This window comes from Chlorocebus sabaeus, chromosome 25 (assembly GCF_047675955.1).
Source record: "Chlorocebus sabaeus isolate Y175 chromosome 25, mChlSab1.0.hap1, whole genome shotgun sequence".
Lineage (NCBI taxonomy): Eukaryota > Metazoa > Chordata > Mammalia > Primates > Cercopithecidae > Chlorocebus > Chlorocebus sabaeus.
The window spans coordinates 50857513-50875884 of record NC_132928.1 but is presented as its reverse complement, the minus strand read 5'-3'; the positions used below and the strand labels follow the sequence as shown (position 1 = coordinate 50875884).

The following is an 18372-nucleotide window of genomic DNA, read 5'->3' as shown; positions in this document are numbered from 1 at the left end:
CTTTTGGCAGTATGGTCATTTTCACCATATTGATTCTACCCATCCATGAGCATGGGATGTGTTTCCATTTGTTTGTGTCATCAGTGATTTTTCTCAGCAGTGTTTTGTAGTTTCCTTGTAGAGATCTTTCGACTCCTTTGTTAGGTATATTCCTAAGTGGTTTTTTTGTTTTATTTTGTAGCTATTATAAAAAGCTTTGAGTTCTTGATTTGGTTCTCTGTTTGGTTGCTGTTGGTGTATAAAAGCCTACTCAAAATTTTGAATTCAAAACCCCAGCCTCCTTCCCATGTCAAAGGCATAATTAATGAAATTAAATTTTAAGATGAGAGCATTTTCAGTGGATTTAGTTAACAGATTCTTTGTTTTCTTCCGTTTTTCTTAGCTTGCCTAATAGAACTACTTCAGGTAGCCAAAATTTTATGAGGTCTACCATACTAATGGTTTTTTGCAGGGGAGGAGTGAGTATGTAAATTGTAGCTGTGGCCAGATTAATTTTAGATATGCCTTCTTTTCACATTGACCTAATGTCTGTGTCTGAGTTCAGCAAGTGTAACAATGTTATTTGACTAATTAAACATTTGGTGAAGAAACAATTACTCCGGAAAGTGAAAAAGTTATTTGAGTGTTAGAGTCTCAAGGAAAAGCTGAATAATGCTTAAATATAGTTAGGTTCTTGAGCCATTGAATACAGTTATTAAGGAAAGAATAGAATTCAGCAAAAATTGTGAAATAAAAAGAACTTAGGTCAGTGAAAAAAGGAAATAAAGCTTAATTTAGAGTAGCCTATAGTACATGGATCCTTTCTTTTCTCAACTTATCGCTTCCTCACCTTAATACATGTAACCATTTAAAATATCCTCATTATATGTCAGTCTTGAATTAAAGTCAGTATAGGAACTACTAAATACGGACAGCTCAAATGAATTTCTAATTAAAAGAGAAAAAGTTGCCTCGCAGACTTTCCCCAAGGGCCCTCAGCAGAACTGGAAATCTGTAATAACCTTGACAAATGTCTTGTAACTAAAGACTAAAAGCATAGTCTATCAATGTTATATGACTAATCCTTAATTATACTAAATAGCTAGTGTTTAAGTGTTAAACATGTTGAAGCATTTTGGCATGTTAAAACTTAACATCTACTAATATTTAGGCCGGATGTGGGTGTGGGGACTCATGCCTGTAAATCCCAGCACTTTGGGAGGCCAAGGCAGGCAGATCACTTGAAGTCAAGAATTCAAGACCAGCCTGGCCAACATGGTGAAACTCTGTCTCTACTAAAAATACAGAAAACTTCGCTAGGCATTGTGGTGTACACCTGTAATCCCAGCTTCTTGGGAGGCTGAGGCACAAGAATCTCTTAAAACTGAGAGGCAGAGGTTGCAGTGAGCTGAGATCACGCCACTGTACTCCAGCCTGGGTGACAGAGCGAGACTCCATCACAAAAAAAAAAAAAAAAAAAATTCTATTATTTAGATATCTAAGTAGTAAGTATTCAGAACCAATATTCTGTAGTCTTATCCACACAGATTTGAGGTGCCACACAGTTATTTTATTTAGGTGTATTTTATTCTTAAGAACATTTAAGGAGACAAAATTATTTCTTCTAATTCATAAGCAGCAAAAGTGACTTTCTGAATATATGATAGCATGTAAATGTGTTGCATCAAGAATTCTTTATTGTATTGGAAATACAATAAAAATAGGAAATACAATAAAATGGAGGTGTTAAGTGAATAGAATTCTAAAACTGAAAACTCTAGTCATGTTTAATTTGTTCATTAATATCTGGCATAATTATTATGTGTCATTGTCCTTACATTTTTATTATTTACCCCTTGTTTTGGATAATTTTAGGAAATTCGTACAAGTTTCAAGCTGGCAATAGAATGAATGCAATGCTGTGGTTTAAGCATTTGAGTGCAGCCTGCCAAAGTAACAAACAACAGGTAAGCATTTCTCCTTAATTCTCAGAATAGTCTATAATTTGGGAATATATGTAAAAGAGTTCCAAGAGAAGTAAACAAACTAGTTCTGAGTTAACTAGGAGAATGGTGGTGGTTTTATTCTTGTTGACTACAGTTAATAAGACATGAAGGTCTACATTTTAGTGAGGAGCTAGACAATAATCATCAAACAAGTAACAAATATCAAACAGTCAGAGCTATGTAAAGAAAACAAAATAGAAGTATGTGATGCAGAGCAATGGGAGTACAGACAACTTTTGATAACATAAAAATCTCCCTGAGGAGATGGTACTGACATGAACCACAAGAAGGAACGAGCTATAAGAAGAGGAGAGCAGAGTACTGTTTAAGGGAAGAGCAAGTACAGGGAGCCTGAAACTGGAACAAGCTTAAGGTGTGTTCAAAGCAGAGAAGGGTAGCCAGTATGGTAGTCAAGAGTATAGTTCTCTAAAGGATAAAAATTAGATGGCATATTAAATTAATAAAAATTATTCAAATTCATCTTTATTTGATCTGTTGACAAATTGATGTGGGTTTCTGTGGTGGTAGTGAAACCAAAAACCATTTGGATTTTATTTGCTTTTATTTTACTGAAACAAAAATGGTCTAATTGAAAGGCTTTCAGCTGCAGAAGAGCAGGAATCCATTGTGTTGTTTTCCCCAAACCTTGTTGCACAGTTAAAGTTGAACCACAGATTGGTAGAGCAGACATAAAAAACATAGCCGCATTTACAGAAATTTATGTAGACTTGTGGAACCAGCTGTTTGTTAAATATATTTGAAAATCATTGACTTAGCATATTGGTAATACAGAAGTACATAGTTAGCTTTATCAGTAAGTAATATTGAATATGATGCACTATATCAGCTTAGAAAGCTTACAGAAGTATTTTTCACCCTGTCATATCAAGATGTAAGTTATTACCCTTTCTTGATCATTTAAACTAAGGCTCCGCCATACAAAATGACCTACACGGGTCACACAAATAAAAAATGGTGGGTTCAAACTTTCTTCATCCTTTAAATCCATTCTTTTTGTTTGTTTTTTGACTTTTGGGTTCAGAGGGTACTTGTGCAAGTTTGTTACATGGGTATACTGCGTGTCACTGAGGTTTGGTGTATAAATGATCCCATCACCCAGGTAGCGAGCAGGGTACCCACTGGTTTTTCAACCGTCACCCCTCTCCCACCCTCCCCGCTCTGGTAATGCTCAGCGTCGATTGTTCCCATCTTTGTGTCTAGGTGTATTCAGTGTTTAGCTCCCACTTATAAGTGAGAACATGCAGTATTTGGTTTTCTGTTCCTACATTATTTCACTTAGTGGCCTCCAACTGCGTTCATGTTGCTGCCAAGGACATGATTTCACTGTTTTTTAAAAATCACTGTGTAGTACTCCATAGCGTATATGTACCACATTTTCTTTATCCAATCCACTGTTGATGGGCACCTAAGTTGATTCCATGTCTTTACTATATAGTGTATACTGCTGGGATGAACATACATGTGTCTTTTTGGTAGAACAATTTATTTTCCTTTGAGTATATGCTCAGTAATGGAATTGCTGGGTTGAATGGTAGTTGTTTTAAGATCTTTGAGAAATGTCCAAACTGCTTTCCACGGTGGCTGAACTTACATTCCTACCAAGTGTATAAGCATTCCCTTTTCTCTGCAACCTTACCAACATCTGTTATTTTTTGACTTAGCTATTCTGAGTGGTGTGAGATGGTATCTCATTGCAGTTTTAATTTACATTTCTCTGGCAATTAGTGATATTGGGCATTTTTCAAATGCTTGTTGGCCATGTGTATTTCTTCTCTTGAGAAGTGTCTGTTCATGTCCTTTGCCCACTTTTTAATGGAGTTGTCTTTTGCCTGTAAATTTGTTTAAGTTCCTTATAGATTCTAGATATTAGACCTTTTTCAGATACATAGTTTGAAAATATTTTCTCCCCTTCTCTAGGAATGTTGGTTTATTCTGCTGATAGTTTCTTTTGCTGTGCAGAAGCTCACTAATTAGGTCCTGTTTGTCAGGGTTTGTTTTTGTTGCAACTGCTTTTGGAGTCTTCATCATGAAATCTTTGCCAGGGCCTGTGTCCAGAATGGTGCGTCCTAGGTTATCTTTCAAGGTTTTTAATAGTTTTAGGTTTTGCATTTAAGTCTTTAATCCATTTTGAGTTGATTTTTATGTACAGTATAAAGAAGGGATCCAGTTTTAATCTTCTGTATATGGCTATCCAGTTATCCCAGCAGTATGTTGAATAGAGAGTCTTTTCACCATTGCTTGTTTTTGTCAGCTTTGTCAAAGATCAGATGGTGGTAGGTGTGAGGCATTATTTCTGGTCTCTCTATCCTGTTCCATTGGTATCTGTTTCTGTACCAGTACCATGCTATTTTTTGGTTACTGTAGCCTTGTATAGTTTGAAATCAGGTAGTATAATGCCTCCAGCTTTGTTCTTTTTACTTAGAATCGCTTTGGCTATTTGGGCCTTTTTTTGTTTTGTTTTGTTTTGTTTGTTTGTTTTTGTTGTTGTTGTTGTTCCATATGAATTTTAGAATGTTTTTTTCTAATTCTTTGAAGAATGTCATTGGTAGTTTGATAGGAATAGCATTGAATCTGTAGATTGCTTTGGACAATATGGACATTTAACAGTATTGATTCTTCCAATCCATGAGGATGGAATACTTTTCCCTTTGTTTGTGTCATCTCTGATTACTTTGAGCAATGTTTTGTAATTCTCATAGTAGAGATCTTTCACCTCCTTGATTAGCTGTATCCCTAGGTACTTTTTTCTTTTTGTGGCTATTGTAAATGGAATTGTGTTCTTGATTTGGCTCTCAGTTTGAATGTTACTGGTGTATAGAAATGCTCTTGATTTTTGTACATTGATTTTGTATCCTGAGAGTTTGCTGAAGTTGTTTATCAGATCTAGGAGCTTTGGGGGCAGAGACTGGGGTTTTCTAGATATAACATCATATAGTCTGAAGAGAGATGGTTTGACTTCCTCTTTCTATTTGAACGCCTTTTATTTCTTTCTCTTGTCTGATTTCTCTGGCTGGGACCTCCAGTAAGTACTATGTTGAATAGGAGTGGTGAAAGTGGGCATCCTTGTTCCAGTTCTATAAGGGAATTCTTCCAGCTTTTGCCCGTTTAGAATGATGTTGCTGTGGGTTTGCCATAGATGACTTTTACTATTTTGAGATATGTTCTTTCAGTGCCTAATTTGTTGAGGGCTTTTAACATGAAAGGGTGTTGAATTTTATCAGAAGCCTTTTTTGCATCTTTTGAGATGATCATATGGTTTTCTATTTTTAATTCTGTTTATGTGGTGAATCACATTTATTGATTTGCATCTGGGAACCAACCTTGCATCTCAGGAGTAAAGTCTACTTGATTGTGGTGAATTAACTTTCTGATATGCTGCTGGATTCAGCTTGCTAATATTTTGTTGAGGATTTTTGTGTCTGTGTTCTTCAAGTATATTGACCTGCAGTTCTATTTTTTTCATTGTGTCTCCGCTAGTTTTTGGTATCAGAATGATGTTGGCTTCATGGAATGAGTTAGGGAGGAGTCTTTTCTTTCTCGATTTTTCAGAATGTTTTCAGTAGGATTGGTACTACCTCTTTTTTGTACATCTAGTAGAATTCAACTGTGAAATCCGTCTAGTCCAAGGCTTTTTTGGGTTGGTAGGTTGTTTATTACTGATTCAGTTTTGGAACTCATTATTGGTCTTTTTAGGGATTCAGTTTCTTCCTCATTCAATCTTCAGAGGTTGTATGTTTCCAGGAATTTATCCATTTCTTTTAGGTTTTCTAGTTTGTGTGCATATAAGTGTTAGTCTGAGGATTTTTTGTATTTCTGTGGAGTCAGTTGTATGTTGCCTTTGTAATTTCTGATTGTGATTATTTGGATCTTTTCTCTTACTTTCTTTGTTAATCTTGCTACCAGTCTATCGATCCTGTTTTTTCTTTTAAAGAACCAACTTTTGGTTTCATTGCTCTTTCGTATGCATTTTTGCATCTCAATTTCATTCACTTCTGCTCTGATTTTGGTTATTTCTTTTTTTCTGCTAGCTGTGGGGTTGGTTTCCTTTTGTTTTTCTGGTTCCTCCAGGTGTGATGTTAGGTTGTTAATTTGAGCTCTTTCTAACTTCTTGACATAGGTATTAAGTCTGGTATGTTGTGTCTCTGTTTTCCTTAGTTTTAAATCATTTTTTAATTTCTCTCATAATTTCATTCTTTACCCAAAAGTCATTTGGAAGAAAGTTAAGTACCATATAATTCTATGGTTTTGAGAAACCTTCTTGGTATTGATTTGTAGTTTTATTGTACTGTAGTGTGAGGGTATGGTTGGTATGATTTCGATTTTTTTGACTATGTTGGCACTTGTTTTATGGCTAAGCATGTGGTTAATCTTAGAGAATGTGTCTGGTGCCAATGAGAAGAATGTATATTCTTGTGTTGTTGAATGAAGTATTCTGTAGATGTCTATTGGATCTAGTTTGTTAAATGTTGAGCTTAAGTCCAGAACATTTTTGTTAGTTTTCTGCCTCAGTGACCTGCCTGACACTATCAGTGGGGTGTTGAAGTCTTCCATTGTGTAGTTATCTAAGTAGGTCTCTAAGAACTTGTTTTCTAAATCTAGATGCTCCAATGTTGGGTACATACATCTTTAGTATAGTTTAGTCTTCTGGATGAATTGAACCCTTCGTCATTATGTAATGACCTTCTTTGTCCTTTTTGACCATTGTTAGTTTATAATCTGTTTTATCTAATATAAGACTAGCAACCCTTGTTCTTTTTTGTTTTCCATTTGCTTGATAAGTCTTTCTCCATACCTTTACTTTGAGCCTCTGTATGTTGTTACATGTGAGATGGTTCTCTTGAAGAAAACAGACAGTTGGGTCTTGCTTCTTTGTCCGGCTTGCCACTTTGCCTTTTTAGCCCATTTACATTCAAGGTTACTATTGATGTGTGAGGATTTAATCCTGTCATCATGTTGTTAGCTGCTTGTTATGTAGACTTCATTGTATAGTTGCTTTATAGTGTCAGTGGACTATATGCTTAAGCGTGTTTTTGTGGTGGCAGTTATTTTTCTTTCATTTCCACAAGTAGCACTCCTTAAAGGACCTCTTGTAAGGCAAGTCTGATGATAGTGAATTCCTTAGTCTTTGCTTGTCTGAAAAGGATTTTCTATCTCCTTCACATACGAAGCTTAGTTTGGTGGGACATGAAATTTTTGGTTGGAATTTCTTTTCTTTAAGGATGCTTAAAAATAGGTCCCCAGCCTCTTCTGGCTTGTAAGGTTTCTACTGAAAGGTCCACTGTTAACCTGATGCGGTTCCCTTTACTGCCCCTTTTCTCAAGCTCCATTTAAGATTTTTTTCTTTTGCATTGACCTTGGAGAATCTGATGATTAAGTGTTTTAGGGATAGTCATCTTGTATAGTATCTTGTGGGGAGTCTATGAATTTCTTGAGTTTGCACATCAACTTCTGTAGCAAGATTGGGATAATTTTTGTGGACTGTTTCCTCAAATACGTTTTCCAGGTTCCTCACTCTCTCTCCTTTTCTTGCAGTAACACCAGTGAGTCATAGGTTTAGTCTCTTTACATAATCCCCTATTTATCAAAGATTTTGCTCATTTTTAAAATTTTTTTCTTTGTTGTGGTCTCTGTTAATTTGAAGGAGTACTCTTCGAGTTCTGAGATTCTTTCCTTGGTTTGGTGTATTCTGTTGTTAATGCTTCCAACTGTATTATGAAATTCCTAGGCTGGGCGCTGTGGCTCTCGCCTGTAATCCTAGCACTTTGGGAGGCTGAGGCAGGCAGATCACTTGAGGTCAGGAGTTCGGGACCAGCCTGGCCAATATGGTGAAACCCCATCTCTACTAAAAATAAAAAAATTAGCCAGGCACGTTGGTGCACACCTATAGTCCCAGCCACTACTGTAGTCCCAGCCACCAGGGAGGCTGAGACAGGAGAATCGCTTGAACCTGGGAGGCAGAGGTTGCAATGAGCCAATATCATGCCAGTGCACTCCAACCTGGGCAACAGAGCAAGACTCCATCTCAAAAAAAAAAAAAAAAAAAGAAGGAGGAAAGAAAAGAAAAAGAAATTCCTAGAGTGAATTTTTTAATTCCAGCAGTTCAGTTTGGTTCTTTCTTAAAATGGCTGTGTTGTCTTTCAACTCTTGGATTGTTTTACTGTTTTCCTTAAATTGGGTTTCACTTGCTCCTGTATCTCACTGAGTTTCCTTGCTATTCAGATTCTAAATCCTATGTCTGTCATTTCAGTCATTTCAGTCTGGTTAAGAACCATTGCTGGGAAGCTGTTGTAGTTGTCTGAAGGTAAGAAGACACTGTGGTTTTTAGAGTTGCTAGAGTTCTTGCATTGGTTCTTCCTCATCTGTGAGGGCTGATGTTCCTTTATCCTTTGAAGTTGCTGACTTTTGGGTGGTGGTATTTGTTCTTATGTTCTTTATTTCCCTTCAGGGTTCGACTGTGGTCTAAGTTGGGTATAGTCAATTGACTTCATTTCTGGATGCCCTCAGAGAGCCAAGGTTCAGCTTGGCACTCCTGGGCTGTGTGCTGTAACTCCCAAGGGGCTGGGACCAGGCCCCTGGCTTTTTCCTCTGGCCTCTTAAGGTCAACCACCAGCTGCACTGGGTGGACCAAGGTGCTCCCAGGCTACTGGCAAAACCTCTCCATCAGGGGTTACTGGCAAAAGCACTTCCTTAGGGGTCACTAGTGAAAGTGTTCTGGTAGGTTAGTGGTGGCCACTGGTAAAAGCACTGTGGTGACAGTCACCTGCAAAAGCATTCCAACAGAATAGTGGAAGCTACACTGTGTGCCTGCTCTCATGGGAGTGGCCGAACAGGGACATTGGAAGGGGCCAGCAGACAACGGGACATGCAGCTCAGACTCACCCTAGTCTCATGGGAAAGACAGCTCTGCTCTCTCCAAATATGACAGTTAACAAAGGTCAGAGCTACCTGGAGGAGTATGAAGGGCCTTGGTGGGTGGGCACCTATGGCCATGTTCCTTTGCAGCTTTCCCCACACCATACCCCCTGTGCTCCATGTAGACCTAAGCTCTGTCTCTGCCAGCTCTCCAGGCAGTTCTCCCTGGCAACTCAAATATCCAGGAGGATCATGGGATCTCCTGCCACTAGGATCCCAGCGGTTTGTGGTGAGAGTGGGCCATTCCACAGTTACTTTACTCACCCCTTCCTTAGGAGCTATTCAGGAGTGAGTCCCAGCACTCCACAACCCTGTGCAGGGTTCCTAGCTTCTTTGCTTTTCAACCCTGGTTCTGCATCATCTCGCCACCCACTCTCAGTGCATCCTCTCAGAAGATAGGCTTGGAGTATGCTGGTCTACTAGATACTCAGATCTCTCTTGGTGGGAGAAACTCTTCCTGGCTATGTCTAGTTGGCCATCTTGTCCCGATCCCAAGGCCGTTTTTTTAAAATATTGTTGGAATGGGCTTTGTTCTCTCATAATTTTTATTGTTTCAAATATATATGAAACACTAATAGCAGTATTTGGTACCGTTTTTAGCAACCTCCATAAAGAACATGAAATGCCATAGAGCAAAAATTATTTTTTTGCCTTGTCAAGTTAGTGTCTGGGGCAGATTGAAAGAAACAGATCTGGCTTTGTCTAGACTAAGCCTTTCAGAATTCACTTCATTTCTATACATTTTCTTTAAATGTAATTTAGGGTATTAAGACTCTCTCTTTTTTTAAATCTCAGATTCCAAGATGAATATAGATAATATATACGTATACCAGCTTAAAGGTTCAATTTCTTTTACTGTATTAGTGAGTATTTCTGTGGAACAAGTCAACCAGATGTGTATAAATGTTTGTTTCTATACTTAAAAGAATTAGAACAGTGGCAAATTTATAAGTAGAACCTGTGAAAGTTTTAGTAGAAAACTCTGACTCAAATGCAAAATACCTTAAACCACATTCAGGGAACTTAAAAAGAAATGAAACTTTTACTTTACTTAAATACGAGTTTTTTTGTTTTTTGTTTTCTGGGTTTTTTTTGAGACAGAGTTTCACTCTTGTTGCACAGCCTAGAGTACAATGATGTGATCTTGGTTCACTGCAATGTCTGCCTCCCAGGTTCAAGCCGTTCTCCTGCCTCAGCCTCCTGAGTAGGTGGGATTACAGGCACTCGCCACACGCCCAGCTAATTTTTGTATTTTCAGTAGAGATGGGGTTTCACCATGTTGGCCAGGCTGGTCTTGAACTCCTGACCTCAAGTGATCCGTCTGCCTCGGCCTCCCAAAGTGCTGGGATTACAGGTGTGAGCCACCGTGCCCGGCCAAATACGAGTTTTTTATAATCAGGCCTGAAAATGTGTACTTTAAGCACTTGAGCATTTGTGTTGTATTTGATTTATAATTCAGTTATGATTATATTGTCCAACATAATTTTTTATTCAGAAGCTGCCACTTGTAAGATATTCATGTTTTTGCGTATAATAGGTTTCAGAGAGAGGTTGCTAAAGTGTGAGAGCTGTTCAACTGTCTTAAGGACAGAAAAGACCACTGACATATGAATACCTCTACCAGTACAACTTTGGAAAACTGGTTTTGAGGATTTGTTTTAACTAGTGAAACTCTAATAAGGAATTTTGTTTTTCTGTACTTACTTTCATCATGATTTTACAAATAAATTCTTAGTAATGTTTGTTATAAAATTATTTTTGCTGATTTTAAAAATGTGCACCTAGGAATTTTTGTAATATGTAATGAGAAAATAAATAATGACAAGTGTATCTGGAATCTCACCCTACCAGAGTCATAGTCTTGCTCTATTCATTTATTCATTCAGTAAACGTATACTGAGCCCCCTGTGTTAGACAAGAAAGATACTGTCTCTGCCCCTTCTCCTGTATAGGTGTCATTTTACTAGAAAGAGTATTAACTCATTTCAATGATTTTCTCTTGAAAATATTCTAGCATGTTAATTATTCATAAACTATTGAAGCTCCTTATATCAAGTTCCTTTTAAAAGATACTTAAGTGAAAAGATTTGGGCTTGCCTAAATAACAAGGAAAGATAAATACTCCTTTGAAAAACAACTTTTAAACTCAGTTTTTAATGCTTATATATTTTAGGTTCCTACAAACTTGATGACTTTTGAGTAGAAGCCTGAGAAAAAAAAAGAGAGGTGAACTATTGCTTCTGTGTGAGCATGGGGACCTGATAAAAGAGCGCCAGCTATAAACCATCCTGTGCCAGGAAGAGCCCAGCGGCTCTGTCTCAGTCTTTGGAATTCTGAACCAAAAAAGCACTAATTTCAGGGAATGAATTGAGATATTCCCAGAGAACAAATTGGAGTTGCAGAACAAACTGCCATGAACCATGCTTCTTATCTCAGAACTGACCTGTGGAAACCACTGCCTTAAAAGAATGAAAGGAAAACCAACATGAAACACCAAATAGTGTGTGTGAATCTTCTGGCGGTGCTGTGCTTGGAATAGATCGTAGCTAATTTGCATTTCTTTTAACTTTGTAATAATTTTAGAGGGGGGAATTGCCTTTTTTAGATATGCTTTAAAAAGGAAAAACGTATTCTTGCGGATTCCATCAGGAGCTGTTTTTGAACCGAGGTGAAGAGACTTAGCAGGGATTGTACCAGCAGCCCACCTGCAAGGTTTGTTCTCCCTCTAGTAGTCTGCAGCCTCACTGGCTTTCTCACAGCGAGAGTGTAGGAATGAGAAGTGTTAGTCATGTGAGTTGTTGGGTTTGTTTGGGATTGGGTGGGGGTGTTTGTTTTGTTTTGGATGAGGGGAGAATTTTTTAAACACTAAACTTCTGAAATGTAGTACTGTAAGGGGAACATTATTTCCTGCAGGAGGTACAAAGGCTGAGTGTTCATTTGCCAGACACTTTTTTTTAAGTAGGTTCCAGAAAACATGGTTGTTTCTAACTAGGGTTAAAGTTTAGCTTTCTATATGAATTCATTGTTGGACCACGGATCTGCTTAAGTAAAGAACTATAATCCCAACCTAAATTTTCTGAGATTTTACAATAATTAGATCTTTTCCCAAGTTAATTGGATGTTCCCTTCTCCCAGTCACAGGTGGTTTTTATCATCAAGACACATTGATATTTTGTCAGGATATTTTCTTTACAGTGTTTAATGTGCATAATGCCAGAGTTATTTTTTTATTATTCATTTTCTCTCTTTTTGTTCAATATGAGATACAGGATCATATTTGTTTAAAAGGTAACACATATAGATGTACGTATGTATTTTGTTATAAGACATACAGAATAATTTTAAGAGGGATAAAGGTGAAAATGTCAGATTCTGGAAATTTTGAGTATCTAAACTTTATACTTCTTGTGTGATTTACCATAAACATACCAAAACATTTTTCTGAAAATTTACTGTAGTAGGTCTCTGACTTGAAACCACATTTTGTCAGTAGTTGACCAAGCAGTTTTATGAGAACTCTTCTATGCAATAATGCATTTAATTTCTAAAGTAAATGTCGAATTATTTTTTAAAAAAAAGTTTGAAGGTGAGATGCCTTAGAATTTTAACGAAAAATGACACTCAAACAAAGGCTATGTGTTGAATGTTATAAACTCTTGAGACATAATAAATTTTAGCAGTGGCCCAGAGTAAGGTAATGCTTTGTGACTGATATCTACTAATAGACTTCTGTTACTTTGGGCTTCACATAAAATTTCTCACATTCGTATTCTTAGAGAATTTTATACTTTTTTATTATAAGTGTTTTGCCCTTGAGTCCATGAAACTTCAATCGAAAATATTGCTTATACAATATTGCTTAAAATCCATCCAAAGGAAAAGAGAAGAGCTTTTTTTGAGTGTTAAGTTTTTTAATTTAGTTTTATGTTTGGAAAAGATGTTAAGAGTTCAAATATGCTTCTTGTATAGCAGAAATACCATTATTTCTGGGGGTTAGTGACACAGGCTGGAGAGGGCAAAAGTTTCCTGTGCTGAATGATTTTTCAATTAATGCTCTAAGCTTAACCCATGTTGGGTAATAGAAAGGCACCACCTGCTTAGCCAGCAGTATTACTACGTAGACCTTGCACATCTTACTTTTGTTTTGCATTTTTTAAAATTTCTTAATTTGTTTATTTCTCTTCAGAAATAGTGTTTTTAACAGTGTATGTGCTTTTTTAAAAAGTATTGTGAATGAGAACCCTGTGGATTTTTTTTTATTTCATTTGTTTGTCATAAATAAGCTAACGTAGACATATTGTAGGTTAATCATATCTGGGAAAATATGCAGTTGGAAGTCAGAGCCTGACATCACATAGTTTTGCCAAAGGGGGAGAGCTAAGCTGGAAGATGTGTTTGATATTTTCAGCTCTAAACATTAATGGATGCTTGCTTTGAATAATATAGTGTTCAAATTTGGTTAATAGTTTGTAGATAGTCTTGTGGCCTCGGACTGACTAAATTTCTTAACAGTGAAGAAGTCATTGTTGTTTTTCAGTCTTTAAAATTTATTCATTCAAAAAATTAGGCATTGCTTTTTAAGATTATTTTAGCGTTTGAAGTAAATTGAGAACAGAAAAGTGAGTTAAAATAGTGTAGGTGAATTTTTTATCTATAATTCACCAAATAATAACTGATAATAATTCAAAGAAAATATGTTACCAAAATATATTAAATATTTAGATAGTTCATTCGTGGGAAAATGAATCTTCTTATTAAGCCTACCCTCAATTGTAAATAAGTGACTCAAAAGCTCAAAATGTTCATCAGCATTAAGGTCATTTGTTTCGCCATTAGCCAAGAAGAAGTCATTAGAAATTCAGTTATAATTTAAATTTAAGCCTGTTTATGATAAGCATAATGATTGGCATGTTATACGGCCTGTGAAAATAACTACAGAATGACCTTCCAGAGCACTGTTTTTGGCCTCATGCCCGCTCTATTCAGGCTCTGCTTGTTTTTCAGAATATGATTTTTACCTCCAGACAGTAAGAACTGAACAAGAACTGATCAAACACACCTTCCTATTTTGTTTTCTTCACTATGTAAATATTATTTGGGTAAACATTACAAAAAGGGGTCCAAACAATTTGAATTTCAGTATTTTTTTTCTCCCTGGGCATGTGCTTCAATTTCAAATATGTTTTCTGTGTGGAAAATGCCACGTAACTATTGCACTACCTTCTATGTGGACTGTGTTGGTATTGGTTCTTAATGTATATCAAAAGTCAGGGTGTTTATAACTGCAAAGTTTGTATAAGTGGCTTTATTCCTCTTCTAGAAGATTTATGAGGAGCCTAGGAAGCACTATTGGTACAGGAGGGAAAAAGAATGGAAAACATGTTTACAGACTCCTTATGAGCTTAAACTGGGGCCCTCAAAGAGCAGCCTGTTGATCTTTTGGCCAAATGACTTGAGCATAAGTCTTTTATTTCTTTTTGAAGTTAACTTGTAAGCTGTATACCTTTACTACTGAAAACAAAACTAGAGGGCATCATACTAATCGAAAATCAATAGTAACAGGTTTAATCCATTGGCTTTTTAAATGAATAGATCTAGTATTGATTTCCTTCCTGTTTTTTTTGAGGCACATTCCTTTACAACCAGTTTTTAAACCACCACGTAATCGTCTTCTGCAAACAAGGGGTACCAGTGTTGCCTAACAGAAGATAATCTTTAATAAAGTACATCCTCTGCTTCAAAGGCTTTTGAAATAATTGGATCCCTTTTTGAAAATAAAGATGAGTTTAACTGTGTCCAGGTGGAATAATAATACTGCTGTTGCATGAGATGATACAAAGCAAGTGATGAGGTTGGTCTGACTTCTTTAGTGACCTTTTAGGGTTTGCTTTTATTTTCTCTCTTTTGTATTATTTCTTTCAAACATAGTAAATATATGATTTTGCAGCCAGAGTGGTATTCTGTTTTTTCTAAGCTTTGAGATACAAATATTGCTATTTAATTGCATTGATGATGAATTACTTTCCATGTGAACCTTTTCAAAATGATTTAAGTACCTTTGATTTTGCTCCCCTAAAAATGGCTTGTGTCTAAAATGACATTTTTTTTCCCCAATTTGGAGGGTTCTAATGAAAGAGTTCCAGGCATAAAAACTCTTTTGCTTATTGAAAGCAACTTGATTACACCTATGTCTCAAGTTTTAGTGGGGAGAAAATTTGGTCAGTGCCTTATTATTTGAAGAGCAATTTTAGGGCATCAAGTATGACAATAATCACGTGCCCTCTTGCTCCTCTTATTTCAGGAGTGTGTGCTATCCCTCTCTCCACCAGCTTAATCTTTCTCACCCCAAGTCTAACAGAGTCTTTACAGAAACCTCTGTAGGTAATTGTTTCAGTCCTCCTTGGTTTTTGAGTCTTTTTAAACAAGCTCCCACCCTGCTTCTGTCGTTTTAGAGAAGATTAAAAATAAACCCACCCCAGTCAACCTTTAGATAAGCACTCTTAAAAACGAATTTGAAGAGCACTCTTCAGCCAAGTTCGGTTTTATTTTGTTGTTGATGTTTTGAGCATACATTTAATTGTAAGGCCTTTTGGAAAAGCCCTAAAAGAATAAGATACAACCAGAAATACTTGAGTTTTGTTAAATGTACTGAAATCTTGTAATAAAAATCCCTTTGGCCAGAAATGAGATTTATTTCCATTTATTTTTACATTTAAGTAACACTCAAAACAAACAAGTAGTCACTTAACCTGCCAGTTATTATTTTCTTGAAAATATGCAAGAAAGTAAAAAAAATCTCTTATATAAATTAAAAGAAAGTTAAGAGATTAAGCTAGTTTTCTCAGTGAAAGCAAAGCTTGGAAATATTTTTCTTCTCTCAGATTATTGGGAGACCTGGAGCTACTGGATGTTAACCTGAGTCAAGATGTTCTTTTCACATTTTTTTAAAGGGCTAGTATGTTCTACAGTAGGCAAGTAGTCATTCAAGCCAAGTGAAAGAGTTCACTGGTCCTTGAGGATTGTTAGCAGAATTTGAATTTTGACCCTGGCCATTTGTACTACAGAAGTGATGGTGGGATTAAAAGAATACATAATTACAGTGTTTCAGGATTGGGCTCTTTTTTTGTCTTAATAGAAAAGCAGAAACTTCATAAATATTAGCCGTGCTTTAGATACCAGATAACAAATATTGTTTCCCCTGAAGATATGACCTACTAGAACTACTCACATATATATAGTCCAGTCATTACTGACTTAATAGTTATGGTGAAACAGCTGATAATAAGTCGGCAGACTCTCAAGAGTTTCTGCACCTTGATTATTGACAAATTCATTGTTTTACATCCTACTGAAGTACATGTGTGTGGGGAAGGGGTGGGGAACTGGTTCACAATATAATCTAAAGGAGATCAAACATCTGTAGGGACAGGTACCCAGTGATAATAATATATCTGAAAACACAAGCCATTTTTATTCTTTATCCCAATTAACTTGAGGTACTCTAATGATGAAGCACTCGATTGCACTATGACCTCCTTGAGTGATGTGCAGCTTGGTTCCTCTCTCACTTTTTGTTTCTTTTTAATATGCAAATGTGAGTGTGCGATCTTCAGTGTGTCTGCATAAGCTAACTTAAAATGAATTTAAGTACAGTTTTCTGAAATATTTCTATTGAAATAAATTACTTAAAATCATAGATTGTGTGAGGATGTTTCTGTTACTGTATTTGCATTTTTATCATTAACTTTTAAGGTGCAAATAAACTTTAAGTTGATTTTTTCCCCTTTCTAAGGTAGTCAGCAAGGCTATTGTTGGTACAGGGAAAGTTCTGAAAAAACTTTAGTTACTCTTCTCTAGCCCAAGACAAGAATGTGCCACCTCGCATGTGGACAAATGGGGTTGTGGGGAATAGAGAGTAAGGGCAGAACATTTCCAACTACATCTCCCACTCTGAGTATGTGATACGATAGCAGTAGTCCCCAAAGAGGCTCTCTTTGCTAATACATAACATTTTTTTTCTTTTTACCATTTCTGAAAACAATCCATCTTCCAACCCATGGAGCTTTAAATTGGAAGAGGTACAGAAACACCTGTGTGGAGTCTGCTGTAGGCTTTTGGCTGGGTATTAGTTATGCTTGAGGATTCCACTTTAGCTTAGCCATTGCATGGTTTAGGAACCCCCATCCAAGACAAGCCCAATATTTTGGCAAACCGTAATTCAGTTTTCAGCAGTTTTCTCACCTCCATAGTGCCCTTTGAAAATTCTCACTGTCCCTTTGCTTGCACCAAAAGAGGAGAATGACACTTCTTTGATGGGGCCAACCTGTCGTCACCTCATCTAGTACCACCTTTGTCATACGTCAGTTTCCCATGTATGCAGAATTTCCTAGGTCCCCTTTCCTATTTCAATAGTTGTCCCAACCAATACCATATTGTCTTCATTACTATGTAGCTGTATAAGTTGGTATCTGGTGAGCTAATTGTATGTTCTTCAAAATTACCTTAGCTCTTCTTGATTTTGTCTTTGCTGTAAATTCTGGGATCGGTTTTGTTATGTTCCATGAAAACACTGTTGTTATTTTTATTAAAATTACTTTGGATTTATAGGTTAATTTGAGAATTAACAGTTTTGAAAAATTTACTCTTTTCATCTGTAAACATGTCTCTCCATTTATTTAGGGTTTTTAATGTCCTTCAGTAGTGTTTTATAGTTTTCTCCCGAGTAGTCTCTTAACATTTTTTATTAGTTTATGTCTAAGTAAGTTAGTTTTTCTTTCTATTGTGAATACGACTTTTTTGTTACATTTCCTCATTGATTATTGTGTATAGGAATGTCATTGGTCTTTATGTTGATCCTTACATCTAGCAACCTTGTTGAACTCCCTTACCTAGTTATAATGGTTTGTCCAGAGATCTGTTGGAATTATATTAGCGGCAAATAAGAATAGTTGTGTCTTCCTTTCCAATGTTTGTACCTTTTTTTCTTGTTTTACCCTTCTTTGACTAGGACTCCAGTACAATATTGGATTAGAAACAGTGGTAGAATACCAAAGAACTTAATTACCCAGTCTCCTCAGAAAACCTCAGAATATAACACAGCCCTAGAATGAACCCCAAGTATGTTATAGTGTAGCCCAAGTATAATCTTTATTGTATTTTTAGGCCAACCAATCATCCACTTAAATTTCTCCTTTTTCTTGTAAAGTATGTTTATAGTCTTAGGCAGAAAATAAGTGGCATTTGCTCTCAGCCACCACTTATCAGTCAAAACTAAATAAAATAGTGGGTCACAGGGATATTGCAAAATTTAGAGTATCTGCGTGTAATTAATTTTCTTACTCTATGTAACTGATTCTCAACTGGAAGTGATTTTGTCCCCTAGGAGATACTTGTCAGTGTCGACAGACATTTTTGGTTGTCACAACTGGGAGAGGGTTCTTCTGGCATCTAGTAG

General features: G+C 36.4%; 1 protein-coding gene across 3 annotated transcripts in view; it reads left to right on the top strand.

Annotated features, from left to right (window-relative positions):
• Window positions 1-16612, top strand: part of RALGPS2 (Ral GEF with PH domain and SH3 binding motif 2) — a 182867-nt gene extending 166255 nt beyond the window's left edge. For all 3 annotated transcript variants that reach the window (XM_007989357.3, XM_007989356.3, XM_037985901.2), the window contains 2 exons: window positions 1855-1946; window positions 11092-16612. In XM_007989357.3, coding sequence (XP_007987548.1) covers window positions 1855-1946; window positions 11092-11121 — 122 coding nt within the window. In that variant the 3' untranslated portion in view covers window positions 11122-16612. The remainder of the gene's footprint in view (window positions 1-1854; window positions 1947-11091) is intronic.
• Window positions 16613-18372: the final 1760 nt, after the last annotated feature.